This window comes from Haliaeetus albicilla, chromosome 26, assembly GCF_947461875.1.
Source record: "Haliaeetus albicilla chromosome 26, bHalAlb1.1, whole genome shotgun sequence".
Taxonomy (NCBI): domain Eukaryota; kingdom Metazoa; phylum Chordata; class Aves; order Accipitriformes; family Accipitridae; genus Haliaeetus; species Haliaeetus albicilla.
The window spans coordinates 13846061-13861520 of NC_091508.1; the positions used below are offsets into that span (position 1 = coordinate 13846061).

The following is a 15460-nucleotide window of genomic DNA, read 5'->3' on the forward strand; positions in this document are numbered from 1 at the left end:
CTGGGCTGTCCAAGAGAGAAGCCGGGATGAGGATGGGGAGGATTGGCCTCGCGGCTGCACCGTGGGTCTGGAGAGCTGGCTCCCAGTCCTGCCATTGCTTTACAGGCACTCTATGTCTCTAGCCATTTGTCTTCCCTTTCTCTATATTTCAACCTAAGACAAGGATATTATGTTCATAGCTCATGGGGTATTGTGAGCATAAATAACTTAATAGCTATTTTGTAGCTTCCGAAACTTTGTAGAAGTAAGGGAAGCCAGGCTGTGCAAATACCTAAATCTATGTGTAGGGAGTCAAATATTTTGTTCACTTTCTTTTTTGGAGAAGAAATGGCCTTTTTTTGTGTGTCACTAAACTATAAGGATCATTTGCCTGTCACAACATATCATTTCTCCAAGAGCTTTCCATTTTTGAGCAGCAGGCTGCAGTTGGAAATCTCCCCTCCTCAGCGTGTAGCTAGTGACAGGATTAGACCAAAGCCCACTGCCACAGCGCCAGCAGTCCCTCTTCTCCGATGTCCACAGGGTCCTCTCCCCATACAGTTTTTCATTCACAATCCATACAGTTAAATATGCCAGAGTTCTCGCCACCTAATAACTTGCATTTCCAGTTTTCTGTCTTATTCACCCACGTACACATTCATCTCCAGTCACCTAATAATTCATAAACACCATATTCTCTCCTGTGCTTAATTTAGTACTATGTCTTCTTCCATTATGTTCTGCCAACTTCCCGCCCTGTACATAAACAAATGTGAACTTTTCCTGTTTTCCGTTTGCTTACATGTATACACAAGCATACACAAACACTCCCACAAACTGAAACACGCTTACAGAGGCACATTTTCTGCTGTTAGCTGAATGCCTGCCCATCACCTATGGGTGTCAGTGGAAATCACGCAAAAAATCAGACTCTGAAAACTACTATTTTGCACTCATGCGTGTGATCTCAGCGCGTCAGAAAGCAGCATGGATTTGTTTATTTTTTAGCTGTTATAGCTGCCCAAACTGTTCATTTGTTAACAGTCTTTTCTAAGAATTGAACCTTTTTTGTGGTTAGCAGATCCCCAGTGATAAAATCCACATTTCTGCAAGTATATTTGTTAATCTTAAATATTTTACGAATGGTTTTGAGAAGGAACTTGAGAAATAACTGCTTTTTAATAATCAAAGCTTGCCTCTACTTTCGTTTCATCAGTATATATCAGAAACTTCCCATCTTAATAAGTGGATTTATCAGAGAGTGAAATCTAGAGGAAACCCTCAGTATTATACATCAGTGTGTGTTTGGCCACTTAAGTTATTTCCTATAATTTTTCTTTTTTTTTTTTTTTTTTTGAAAACAGTTTTTTTAAATAGGTCCCAAGGGCAGAAATTTGAAATTTTTCACTTTGATTGAAAAAACACTCATACCAATATCTGGGTAGATGTCTCCCCAATCTGTAGGTGAATTAAGGTAGCATTTGTGCTGCCTGAATCCTCAAATTTAGCTAGTAGGAGCTACAGGCTATTGCTGACAGGAATCAGGTGAAGAAGCAATGAGAAAGCCAGTTGTGTTGTGTTTTCATTCCACTGAGTTTCACTCCCCATTTCAAGTGTGGTAACAAAGAATCAAATCCCAGGGCTGTTCGCCTGCAATTCTTTCAATAACAGTTAATAGTATCATGAGAAACAGCTTTGTTTTAAAATATAATGTGTGATATTGGAGTTTAAGTCATGCTTGTTAATTTAATGAATGTTGTAAGGAGATACTTATTTCATGAACTTGAAGATTTCAGTAACTACAGTCCATTGATATCTACTTCAATGGCTTTGTTGCTCTGTGTAGTAGATATATCTCTTCACAGTACACACTTCATTAATATGTGCTTTTTGACCAAGTTCCTGTGACAAAAAGACATGTATATTACTGTCAGTAATTGGGGCAATATGAGCGAATAAGTAGAGGACTGGCGTGGGTTAGGAAAGAGCTGGGTTGCGTTATGGGCTCTGCAATTAGCCTGATTGATGACTTCGAGCAAATCATTTTGCCTTCACCACTCTGTGGCTTTACAAATCGGCACAATGAGGATAATGGTAATGAGTTTCTTTGTGGAATGTTTTGAGTTCTGATAATGTAAAAGAAATTGTAAAAGAGCTAAACATTTATATTAGGTTCTTTATTATTTCTGTATTGCATATAACACAATTATTCCTCATTTACAGATGCACCGGATTTAGGTAATTATGGCTTTGCATAAATATGTAACAGTTTGCTAATTCTTTTGTGAATATTTCGATGCTAATACCGTGATGCAGTGCTGTGGTATGGATCCTATTTTTTGTGCTTTCCTTTTTAACTCTGTTGTTTTAATACCTGTATGCAAAGTGGATAACTTATTTATCTGTTGCTGAAACATCCCTAGTCCAGTTCTGTCTTAAATCAATGGGCAAATTCCCACTGGCTCCAGCTGCAGTTGGATTGAGCTCAGGGCTGTTGAGGAATTAATCAGTGTTTGTAGGGTATTTTAAGTTCCTTAAATGAACTATGCCACAAACTTGCAGGTAATGCTGTCCCTGCTGCGGAGAGATGGGAGCAGAAGTGCTCGGCGGCTGAGCTCAGTGAAGCATAGGGCTGGTTTCTTAAATGCTGCAGTGCTATTGACTGTCGGTAATGGTGTTACCGTTTCCCCCTGCACGCGGTGAGGATTGATACACTGTCATAGTGTCAGGGCAATGCCATCTTTCATGTGGGTATAGGTGTAAGCAGCAACACACCGAACTGCATGTTTTTCATCAGCAAATAGTTTAGCTGTCAAAGAGTCAAGAGTTGCACCTATTTCAGACCTGTGCATAAATCAAGCATGGACATAGGTAGCGCTGATTGTGCTCACACAAAAAAGACACCCAACCAAAAATTAATCCCATCAAAATGAGGTAGGAATATTCTGAGGGCCTGATTGAATTAAAACTTGCTTTTTTGGCAGCCAAAATTGCCCTTTGCTACTGCCTTTATTGTACCGATCACTTAATATTTCCTTTTGTCTTGCAGGGAACTGAGCGATAGGACCACATACACATACCAGGTTGTCATTGTTTCCGGGATGGAGGAGAGCGAGCCTTCCCCCGCGCTTGTGTATATCTCTGGAAGTGGATACTGTGGAGACGGGATTATCCAAATGTAAGTCTGGAGCGAGCAAACAGATAAATCTGGGCACATCTCCTCAGCCAGAATCTGAGACTAGAAAGGAATTGATGACCTCTGATGTCTCCTTAGTTTAGGCTGGCTCTCATCTGTAGATAATGACTCATGTGCTTGATGATTACCAGGATGATGACATTTAATTGGAACTTAGGCCCTGTTATCCTGGCACCAGTAGATACAGACAGAGATACAGATAATGGAGTCCAGACAGCAGGATCGATATGAAAGTACGCTATATGCTGTTTATGCTGTTTGTTCATGTATCCATATCTTTATACATGTATATGACATTTCCTGTATGGAGCTCAAGTAGGTGCTGGAAAAATCCACACAGCCTTTGATGCTGTCCTTACATGTGAAGTCCCATGTGCCTGGCAGCTGGTGGACAGGGTAAAACCCCTGCTACGTGGTGGGCCAGGTTCCTGGTGCAACCTCTCGTTTGACTGACCACCGGAGCTGGGATGCATTTGGAGGTGATAGATTTGGCCTCTGAGGGAGAGTGCTGGGAACTGCATGTTCTCGATCAGCTCCTCCCTCTCACCAGCTGCCAATCTCCAGACCACTGAAGATGTAAAACAATCATTCACGACTATGTTAGGGTTTATTATTTTACTATGTTGGCCCTTAAGGCTACCTGCTTCAAAGCTTCCTGGCATTAGACAATTTAATTCTTTAAATGATGGAAGTAACAACAAGCAAGTGCTTAATCCAGCCAGTATTATTTTCTTGAAATAATGCTGATCAGCAATCACATAGTTCAACTCCGTCAGATGATATACCTGGCAGCAAGTATTTTCAGGATGAGGGCCAACAGGCAGGGAAATCAAAGAGAACAATCAAATGACATATGAATCCAGGGTAGTCTTGGAGAGAGAGGTGGAGAAAGACAGATTAATTTTGCTTTCCATAACTTTTCTCCTACTGTTATGTTTGCACATTCCTCAAACATCACTTGTGGCTTTGCAGCAAGCGTCAAACAATAGCTGAGCTGCCTCGGGAGCGAGCAGGAACCAGACTGTCACAGCTTGGTTGGTTGTGGCCCCACTTGCAGCTGCGGCAGCCCCTTTCTCATCTGGTTCACACTCTTCTCCCCACACGCTGCTCCAACCGTGTGGGCTGGCACAAGGCAGGACCCCGTCCCCGACACCACCTGCTCCCTGTCGACTGCTGTCTTCCAAATGCTGTCACCTGGAATAGCCCAGCACCAGGCTTTATGCCTTGTTATTCCCATGCTGGGGTCACAGTCTGGCCCTTCCAGATTTAATACAAAGAGTTTCAGAGATTCCTGTTCTCTTTTTCCCCACCTGCTGAGTTGCAGCCACACCAGCTATGAAGGAAGTTACTCATATCCTCATCAGAGAACAGCAAGTGGTATCCACATGTGCAGGAGAGAAGTGGCCAGGCAAGCTTGTGAACCAGCAATGATGAAAGTCAGGGCTGGAGGAGAAAGGGAGAGGTATTTTAAGGGTCAGCACACAAAGCTGCCGTACTGGATTTCAGGGCTTTAGGGTTCTGCAGAGGGGTTGCAGCGATCATCGGGATGATGCCATTTGCCATCTGACTCCTTTTTGCATGTGTGTGCCCTGCTTACAGAGACTTGGGGGAAGAATGCGATGATATGAATAAGATCAACGGTGATGGCTGCTCCCTATTCTGCCTGCAGGAGTTATCCTTTAATTGCATTGGTAAGTCTGGCTCAGAGACCTTCCACTCACGGTGGGCAACAACTCTACGCAGAGTGCAAGGCAAAAATCAACAGTATTTTCAGCATTTCCAGCTGAAGAGTTGTCATGGAAGAGAAAAAAAGGTGGAATTTGTAGGTTTGAAAGGCGAACATATCTTCCCAGCTTCTGGTCATTTTGGTGGGAAATTGGTTCTGCTGCCTTTGAAACAGCCTAGGACTTAAGGCTAAGTCAGCCATTGTGGGACTGATCCAAAGCCCATTGAAGTCAGTGGGTGGTTTTCCACTGGCTTCAATAGGCTTTAGATCTGGCTATGTGAGAAGACATGAACTGATTTTTTCTGGTAAACAGGAGGAGGAGTGAAAGGGGAAGGGAGTGAGACCAGAAGCAAGTCCAGCTGAGGTCACACCTCCTTTGAGTTGCAAATCGATATCTGAGGATCAAAGGTCTAGCTAATCCCCTTTTTCAGAGGTGAAAACTACTTAATCAGATTTCATTTGCAAGCCTGGTTTGCTCTGATTAGCAAAACCTGTAAGCACAATGGCCGGAAGATGCTCGAGCTATCGGGGATAGCAGGGCTGCAGTTGTGAGCTTTACATATTTATTAAACTCTCTAGGAATGCTGGGGGCAGAGAAGGGAAGTGGAGACCAATTTACGCTGCACCTTCTGTGGGGTAGCCCTGTGTTATGGGATTGTATTTCCCAAACAGGGCTCAGCAGATCTGGGGAAGGATGAAACATGCAGAGCTTCTGAAACCAAAGTTAATGTTTATAAAGCGTCGGCTTTTTCTCAAGAGATTTTGTGAGATTCCTTATCTGGACTGATGAAGCAAATACTCTGTCCCATCTAGTGATCCCATGCCTTCAGCTCAGGCCATCAGTCCTAAGCAGATAATATAATGTTGGCAAGACTGAAATTGGCTCTTTTTGGCAAACGGACAATTATCTCTTGTGCCTGGAGTGACATATAAAGGACCTCACAGGCACCACGTTTCCTTTGGGTGGTAAGCTAGGGACTGCTTGTCTCATCATAATGGCTACGTTTTTACTTCAGCATCCCACACTGTGCAACTTGAGGCCTGATTTGGTGATGTACTTATTTACATATTTACATATGTAAATTGCTCTATTGAAATCTGAGCGTATTTATGGTTGAGGCTAATTGTGACTATTGGTGGCCTTGAAGTTACATTTGTGTTTCAAGTAACTTGCTGCATTAGACCCTCAAGCACTGAAAGATATTAGTCATAATATTTTGAATGTGAGATAAACACTTATGCAAATGTTTTGGGTTCTCTGAAAGTCAGGCATAGTGTGAGGCTGGTTCCAGCAAGGGTTTGGGTTGGAGCTGTATGGCTGTATCACCCTGCTCAGCAGCAGGTCTGAGCTCCTCAGTCCAGGTCTGTACTTTGACCACATCCCAGTGTTACGTTAGGACATGACCCGGGTCCTCCCCTGTGTACGTTGGTTCTCAAGGAAACCGGGTTGTGTGGGCTGCGCAGGAGCTGCATCATGCTTTAGGTAAATCCCCAGAAAGGAGTAAGAGTGGGGTGTCCCAAGCCTGGGACCCCACAGCAGTGTTCTGCCAGGTGGGTGCAGGAGCCTGCTTTATGCACGTGTACACCTTCATCTCCAGGACCAGCAATGGGGCTGGTTAAAGTGTGGAAAAAACCTGTCTGACAGCAATATGATTAGAAAATGAAGCAACTAAAACATACAGATGGATTTTTCTATGCCATTACGCAGGAAGGGATTTTTCAGATTTGCTTGTGTTGAAAAGGAAAGGGGAATTCCAGAGGTAAAAAGTTGTTTGATTGTCATGGGCTTTGGAAGGTTGTGGTTTTCCACTGGTCCTGGATTACAAAAGCAAATGAAATCGAATTGTCTGTGAAATACTGAATGTGGGGAGTCACTTAGGTGAATCAAAGTAGCTGAATCAATGGAAAGGTGCGTGGACGCAGAGCTTACAAAGGGTTTGTTGCATGACTTTACAAAGGGTTTGTTGCATCACTTTAGAGTTGTGGTGGTGCAACTGCTGTAGTGGTGATGGCCTCAGTGTGCATGCAGGGTCTGCAAGGGTAGACCAGCTGCATTGTTTTGGGGCAAACACTGCCTTCATCAAGTCCCTAGGAAAGGTTCAGAGAACGTAGTACCTGTGAAACAGGTCCTATTGGCTTTTATGGGTGCTGGACCACCGTGAATTAGGACATCAAGAGCTAGAGAGAAACTGCTGGCTAATCTTTCACACAAATGAACAGCACTGATTTGTGTTCTGCTTTAACATATCAAGCGTTAAAATCTCACTGGAAAACATAAAGATATTGGGGAAGCAAGTGGCTGTATGTACTACATAACAATAATTTAAAAGAGCAGAAATTCAGCATTCTCCACAATCTAATAATATCAGACCAAATCCTCTGCCTTTAGCCAAACAAAAGTCGTCTTTGAGACTGATGGGGTGTTTTCCTGGAAAATACAGAATGCTTGGGTCCCTGTTTGAGGAGCACAGAAAAATAAGTGTACTTTATTTCCATGTTTACAAGGCTAACACATGTTATAATCCTGTAGGACAACAAGTAATTATTTCAGAGAGTGTTATTTTTGCAGTGATGTTCTTGTTGTATTATGTAGCTCTTTAGAGCCCCGGGAATCACTCCCCTTCACCAAAGAATTCAGCGAGCCTCAAACACATGTTCAGAGGCTTTGCTGGCTTGGGGGCCTCAGGGTTTGATCTTGCAAATGCTTCCTTCCAGGCATGTTTCTGAACTACCACAAGGCATTCTTTAGACTTCAGCAAATCTAACCACAACAGTGAAGGCAATGCTTGTCACAAATTGTCTGCAGGATTGGGTCCCACATGGCTGAAAATAATCACTAAACATTTTGTTTGCAAAGGCAGGGCTGAAGGGGTGTCATCGGGGGGTTCCATAGCAGGAGCTTTGATAGCAAAGCCCAAGCAGGCTTCTTCCTTCCAAAGCAGAGACCACGCAAGTCTCCTCGCTTGGTAGAAGACAAATATAACAGAGCCTGCAAACACCACCAAGCTTTAGATTTAAAGCCATGAATCATAGAATAATTTAGGTTTGAAGGAGTCTCTGGAGGTCTCTGGTCCGAGGAGGGCCAACTTCAAAGTTAGATCCAGCTTCAAAGTTGGAGCATGTTGCTCAGGGTCATGTCCAGCCGTGTTCTGGATATCTCCAAGGATGGAGGCAGCCTGTTTGCAGGTGTCCCTCTGCCTCTCTTTCTCCCTTTGCCTTTTACGATCATGAGGTTTAGGTTGGTTTTTTTTTTTTAATTGGTCCAACTTTCCTTTGAATAAATGGCACAAGGCTCTCAAGACACTTTGCGCTAGTGCCTGTAATAAAATTAGACTTTTTTTTTTTTCTTCTCGGTTTTGTTTTCCCTCCTCCTTTCCTCTCTAATCAGATAACAGTGGATCAATCTGCTCTGCCACGGGAGGAGGGGCGCGGGGGAAGGAAGGAGGGAGGCAGGGAAGAAAACTGTGTGGTCTTACTATCAGGCTGTCCTGGCCTTCTCTGAACACAAAGCCGAGTAACAGAAAACAGATAAGATTAATAGCGTTTTCTTCCTACAACATGCTGAAGAGTGACAGTGAGATTAATTAATTAATTAATGAAAGCATCTGGCAGTACTCCTTTTTTAAGTTCTGCAGTACACTCACCCTTCCCCATCCTGAAATTTATTATCTCTACTTTTTTTCCCCTTTGCATAGCAGATTTTGCATATTTTATCTCCTCTGCACAGAATTTGGTCCCATGGGGAAAGTTTCGCTTTGCCTTTTGATTTGTAGGAGACAAGTGAATCAAAGTCGTGTCCGCTGTGACTGATGCACCCCTCTCCTACCTCTTGGCTGCTTTTCTTTCACCTTGCTCTTGATTACTCTCGGGATAACTGATTTTTGCGATTACTGTGGATCTCAGCCAAGTTCAAGCTGATGTGTCCTGTGTAAAACAGGCCCCAGTCGTTAAGAGTTATGATTTGCAGTTGTGGGAACCCAGAGCTTTTTAGCACTTGATCCATTCCCACCAGACCATTGAGAAATGGGTGTCTAACAAGCAGCTGAGCACCTTGTCCTTGGTATGCACTCTCCCACACACCAACATCGTACACATGCATCTAGATATATGTGCAGACATTGAAAAAGAGCGCTGCTTTCATTTGCATTCCTTTTGTTGAGTGTGATGTGCATTATGCATTGATTTAGCTCACCAGTGCCAAAGAAAGAGAAGGTTATAATAAAAAAGATGCAGAGATCAATAAAAAAGAAGGGAGGGGGAGAGAAAGTAATATGAAAAGAGATGAGTAAAGACTGATAGACACATTGAGACACAGCTGGGAAGTAGCTTCAGAACTTCTATCTACCCTTACGTTTGCCTGGCAATTTATGGGGTTTTCAGTTGCATCTTACTGGTGTTATTGCTACACTTTATCTCCTTTGCTTATAAGGGACTCTTCGCTAAAGCCTTTTTACAGCAAAACAGGGCAGCACTTCCGCTAACTTCCACATGTGAGTGGTCCTACTGAAGAACGTGAATGTTTCAGGTTAGACACACGTCTCCGTGGTTTGTTGGATCAGGGCCTCAGGGATGTAAAATATAAGGAGAGGCACAGAGCAGAGGAAAAGAGAAAATAAATACATGTAGCTCTTGAATTTACCACCAACTTCTGGCATGCTTGAAGCATTAGTCGCCAGTGGTTGTTCTGGGAGAAGTATGATTTTAATTTGACAATGATCCTTAAACACCTTTTCTTTCGCTCCTGCTTGGCCTCAAATGTTTTTTTGCTACCTTACAAATCTGGATCTGTCCTTCTCCTCCTCAGAGGCCTCTCCCTCCAGCTGTGAGCCTTACCTTTGTGGGAGCTCTATCCTTTACCTCTCCCATTATCCATAAATTAAGCATAGCACTTTCCCCTAATCTTATTGTTTGGCGGGCTGCATTGCATTCAGGGAAATGATTAATATTCATGAGCTTGCTATCTCTGTTTGGTGCATAATCCTCTAGGGAAATTGCAGTGTTAAATGAGTGACACAAACCTAATTTTATATGTCTTTTCTTTCCTTTCTTTCTTTTTCCTTTTTTTCCCTTTCTGACAGAGAAGTAATGTGCTTAAAATAAATTGATGGATGACCATCCATATTCATTGTGGGCATGCTTTGAGAGCGCGCCTCGCTCCCATCCTCTCCCCCTCCCTTCCTCATACCCCTGCACAGGAACACAGCTTTGACTGCCGAAACCGCGGCCCCACACAGCAGCTAATGGTGATTTTGCCTTCTTTCACGAACATTAAATAGGCCTTGGCTGACCCTGCCGAGGGCTTTCAGTAGAACAACAGCATGGGAGAAACCGAGCCACCTTGCAAGTGAAACTCAGCATCTCACGGGGCATCAATAAGTCTAAAGCATTGACCAAAGAGCTTGGGAAAGAGTGTTGCTGTCGATAAAGGAGCTGAGGTTCTATAGCAGAATTTCATAGCAAATAGCAATGAATTTACCGACCAGGGCTATTCAGACGATATTTGTGTGAATCCTTCAGTTAGGGCAAATACTTTGAAGCTGACTGTTTCCTGCAGCTCGTGGGAGTGTGGCTACATGTTCTTAAATGTCTAAGCACTCATTTGGCAAGTTAGTAATCACAACATTGTCATAAAGTCTCTTAAAGTGATTTTCAGACTGCCATCATTAATAGTGCAATCTTAGTAGGGCCATCTGAGCCACAGAGCAGAGAGAGCAGGCATCTCAGGCAGCAAAATACAAAGGACAGATGTTTTTTTGTGGGGGAGAATGTGGGCTGGAGTGGTATTTGCCTGCATTTTTCCCTAGGCCAGTGACTCCAGCCCAGCTCAATCCAGCTTTGGTTTTTAGGACACAGCTACAATAAGAGCCCAACAGAAGAATTACTCCTTTGCTTGTTGCATCCCTCACTGATTACTCTCTGTGGATCAGAGAGGCTTCCACGGCTCGTCATAGTTCCCTCCTTAGAGTATCCTCTGTGACTCAACAGCAACTTGCTGTGCTGAGGATGGTGCTAGGCACAAGACCTTCCTTTGCAATAACATCCTACCACAGGCACAAACAAGCAGTTTGTTTTCCTTGGTGAATGGCACCACTGATTTTTTCTCTTGGGCTCCTTCCCAGCCTCCCAAGCAAGTGGGCCAGGTGTTGAGAAGGGCCACGCTGGCCAGCCTGCTCGTGGTTGTAGAGGTTGCTGCCTTGTGTGACAGAAGCCTCGAGACTTTCAGTCAAACAGTCTCCACGTTTAGCTAATACATCTGTGTAAGCCTGAGGAAATACTGAAATATTCTCAGCACCGCTTTTCTGATTTATCCAACCACCCAGGGAGGGAAACAAGATTAGGTGGGAAGAGGACACGTGTTGTAGTGCTTTTATAACGTGCTTGGTTGCCCGGGGTTGGGGGAAGGCCACATTGGCTCCTGTTGGCTAGCCGCAGAGCAGATAAGGTCTTACTACCACTGCTAGCGATGGAAAATATCCTTTCGCTTAAGTGACAAAGGCTCATGTTCTTGGAGGTGAAATATCAAATTTCAGTGCCGGGCTCTGTGAGGGAGTTGTAATTGTATCTGTCTGCAGCACACAGATCAATTGCATAATTATTGTGCTCCAACCGCTATATCATACCGATGAGCCGAGTTACGCCAGACAAAGGACAAGCCCAGGAATGTATTTCCACGAAGCAGCTGAATTACCAGGGAGCCGTGCTCCGCAAATGCATTATGCCCGCCTGCTCGGTTCAGGAGATGCTCAGACACGATTGTCATATTGTAGAGAAAAAAGCCTCCTGCGAGGCCCCTGGATGTTCCGCAGTAGATTGCAACACCCGTGTTGCCTTCATTTCCAAAGTGTCTGGTTTATTTCATTGAAGGAAAACGTCACAATTTATTGATATGCAACTTTATTCAGAAAGGTCTGACCAAGCTCTGTGTAATGGTTTTTCTCTTTTCAAATCAGAACATCCAGGAAGGAAAATAACTCTCGAATATTTTACTGTAGCAGGAAATATCTCTGTCTCTGGCTTCTTCAATATTAAAGAAGAGATTAGCAGATATCCTGGAAGCAAGCCATGTTATTCACTCTCTTCCCACTGAAGCCAAAGGTGAAACTCCCATAGAAATAAATGGAACAGGTTCTGTGATTGCTCAGCCGCCGGGTTCATGTGATATGCAGTGGAATTATTTCTCCTTTTGTGATAGAAACCTCTGGATACATTTCTTCTCATCTGTGAACATAAACACCAGTGCTGGAGATGTCGATTATGTGACAGGGTGGTAAAATCCTGCTTCTGCAGAAGTTGCTGACTTCGGTGAGCCTGTGATTTGGCCCTCCCTGTGTCTGAAAAGGCCTGCACACCCCTGGATAGACCTTACAGGGGTTAAAATGTGAAGCTTGCTCCATTCCAAGAATTTGTTACTCTGAGACAATGCTTTTGCATTTTTGTGTCGTCGTCCCCCCCCCCCTTTTTTTTCTTTTTTTTTTTTTTTTCGGACAAATAGTTATGTGGCATGAAACTTGTTATAGTTGGAAACATCCCTAAGTAAACAGCTGAGCTTAAAAATACTCCTTTTTTTGTCTGGCCTTTTAAAAAAATAGTAGTTATTGCACAAAAGAAGACTATGCTGATGCCAATCATTGCGTTCTAGCTGAAAACAGGAAGCCTCCCCAAGTGTCTGTCCCCAGCACTTTGACTATGCGGCTCGGACATTAAAAGCCTCGTCAGAGGATGTGCCCTGTGCTATGCGTTGGATCTCTTTATCTCTCTCATTTTTTTTTTTTTTTAATGAGGTGGAAGGCTGCCTATCACAGATAAAAGTATATCCTGCATGTCTGCTTCCTGATCTGTACCAGACTTCATTCATTTCGCTGGTTATTTTCTACCCTCGCTTTGAACAGGTAACTGTGATGGGGAGTTACCTGCTCATCCAGACCTGGTCTGGCAGGCGCTTCCCAGGTACTCCCTAAATCCTCTGCCTTACCTTGTGCATCCTTTCATCTCTGAACCCCAGAGGAGGGGTTTATTTTTCAATACAAAAGGCTGTCTTTTGCACTGTGCTCAGGCAGCTTAAGAAGCAAGGAGAAATGGAGTTTGCGTCATTTTCTGGTGCAACACACGAGAGCCTCAAGATCATTCTTGATCTTGAAGCCTGACTGCAATAGGAAGCAGGCCAGGTCTTGCCAATCTGTTTCCCCAACAAATCCCCTTTCTCCAGATTGACGTCTGCCATGGAGTGTTCAGGGATTCCCAGGTGTCACAGAAATCTTCACTGAAGCGGAGACTGCCTTTTCCCTAAGCAAGGGCAAGAGAGGGACTTTGGTTTGGCCCCAGCATTTTTGTGCCTGCAGTAAGAACTGTCAGGGAAAAGGAGCTCGGGCTGCCTGAATGAATACGTGTTCCCCGAGTTCAGCTCAGGATCCTTCAGCATCTGTTGTCAATCCCCCAGAGATGCTGTTTCCTGCTGCCAGGTGCTATGCCTGCAGACATTTTACTGTTCTAGGTTTAAGCTGGATTTCCAGGTAACTGCTTTTTAATTTTTTGAAGTCATTTTTCCTTGAGGACAAATGAGATTTCCTTCATGTTCCCTTCCTGCATATCTCTTTCAAATCAGATTCAACTCTGAAGTGAGAAGTCCCGGTGTTGATGAACATAGTCCGTGACACGGGCCATACATGACCAATACATCACTATGACCTTTGCTAGATCTTGGGAGCCTATAGAGCTCTGTGGAGACAAAAATTAGCTCATATTACCAAGGCCCTGGATACATTTCATGTCACAGTAGTTGAGAAGAGAATGGAAAAGGCATTTTGCACCATTATGGAAATAAAGATGTTAGCTACTGCTTCCTAGAAATATACCACTCCTGACACTGCCCTCCCCGGCTTTGAGCCTGTACGACTCTACGGATTTAACTGAGCTGTGTTCACACCACTGTGGAAAGGGAAGAAGCCTGTTAGTTTTTATTTTGTGAGGGCAATCGTAGGAAGAAACAATCTGGTCGTTCTTCACTTTGCTCATGAAAATGTAAAGCCCAACGTGTAATCTACCAAGCATCCAAGACCACAGTAAGAACCAGGAATCAGAGCTGGTGCCCAACACCTGCAGAAGGAAGAGCCTCTGCTGTTTTTTGGCAGCCCACCCAGTGATGCACTAAATTTGGCTGTTGTAGGTTGATGCCCTCGTCAGTCACCTCACCAGTGTCTGGGAAGGATTTAAAGAAGTCCCCCTCTTTGCCATCACTCAGAAGTAGGAAGCTCATGGGCAGAAAAGGTCTTCCCCTCTTCTCACCAACACTCGCCTCAAAGCATGGCACTGCACGCTTCAGGAGGGGGTGTCAATAGTAGGACTTACAGATCTTCCTTAAAAGAAAGCTAGGGTTGCAAAGCCCCTTTTCCCCATCATTTTTCAAAGCACACAAAAGCAAGCGGGTACCTAATCTCTCAGCCTTTGTGCGCAGTGTCATGCAGCCAGCGAACCCGCGCTGCGACGGAGGGCAGGGTGCAGCGACTCTCCAGGACTAGCACAGCCAAAGGGCTCATGACAGTGCAGTTCAGTAAGACTTTGTTAATCATTTAGGCAGTCTCCATTTAATTCAGACATCTCAGTCTCTCCATTCGGTTCCTCCCTCGGGTTTTGCAGACTCCGAGCAGACAGATTTATTGGGGTCTTAAGCATAATCAGGAACAAATTAGCCTCTGTTAGGATCACACACTGGCCTGGATCACAGCTATTCAAAGGCTGCCTTCCCATCCATGTGAGTATGAATTAAGTCATCGGATTGGAGTAGGTCTTGAGTATTCTTTTATCCCAAACACACGATCTTATCAGAAGCCCATTACGTTTATCATCGCATTAGGAGGGAACATTTGGAGCCAGTGCAGGAGTGTGTTGCTATATAAATGTTGTGCTTACTTCAGGGCCGGTCGTGAAAATAAGTCAGTGCTTCAGGAAGGCCAGGGAAACACTGTTTAAACACATATGCCTAAAATTAGGCTGTGAGTTTCTGGGTATGCGTTTGCATCAGTGGGGTGACTGCATTGGGTATGCGTAAAGAAAGCGTACATGTGTTTGTGTGTTAATGTTTCTGTCAGTGTGGGTGTGTAGCAGGATGCACTTGGGTGCCAGTGTTTCACTGTAAGTGTGTATCTGTGCATATGTTTATATGCTGAAGGTTGGGTCTTTTTAATATGGTAGGTATTTTCCTTTCTTTTTTTTTTTTCCTTTTTTTACAGAAATAAGCCCCTTTTCATAAAACAAAAAAGAAACTCTTTTTCCAAAAATACATATTTTCATATGTTTGGGATTTGTTTATGAGGATTTTTGATGCTGACCACAGTCTTTCCAAGGCTGAATATTTCTCAGAGATTTCTGCTGAGACTCTCACTCAAACTGGGACATAGTGCTCTGAGGTGAGTGAGCTGCTTAGCTTTATCCTACTGCTCTTGGGTACAGCAGAGACCTGGCTTACGCTTTGATACGTCTCTGCCGAGAGGGGAGCAGAACAAGAGATGCAGAAGGATAAGGTGAGGGAACCCAGGGTTTGTCTCCATGGCCATCACACTTAC

The 15460-nt window shown here is 43.9% G+C and overlaps 1 protein-coding gene across 1 annotated transcript in view; it reads left to right on the top strand.

Annotated features, from left to right (window-relative positions):
• PAPPA (pappalysin 1) overlaps nt 1-15460 on the top strand; it is a 184297-nt gene that overhangs the window by 89190 nt on the left and 79647 nt on the right. The window contains exons 8-9 of the mRNA XM_069771839.1: nt 3029-3157; nt 4775-4866. Of these exons, the coding sequence (XP_069627940.1) occupies nt 3029-3157; nt 4775-4866 (221 nt within the window). The remainder of the gene's footprint in view (nt 1-3028; nt 3158-4774; nt 4867-15460) is intronic.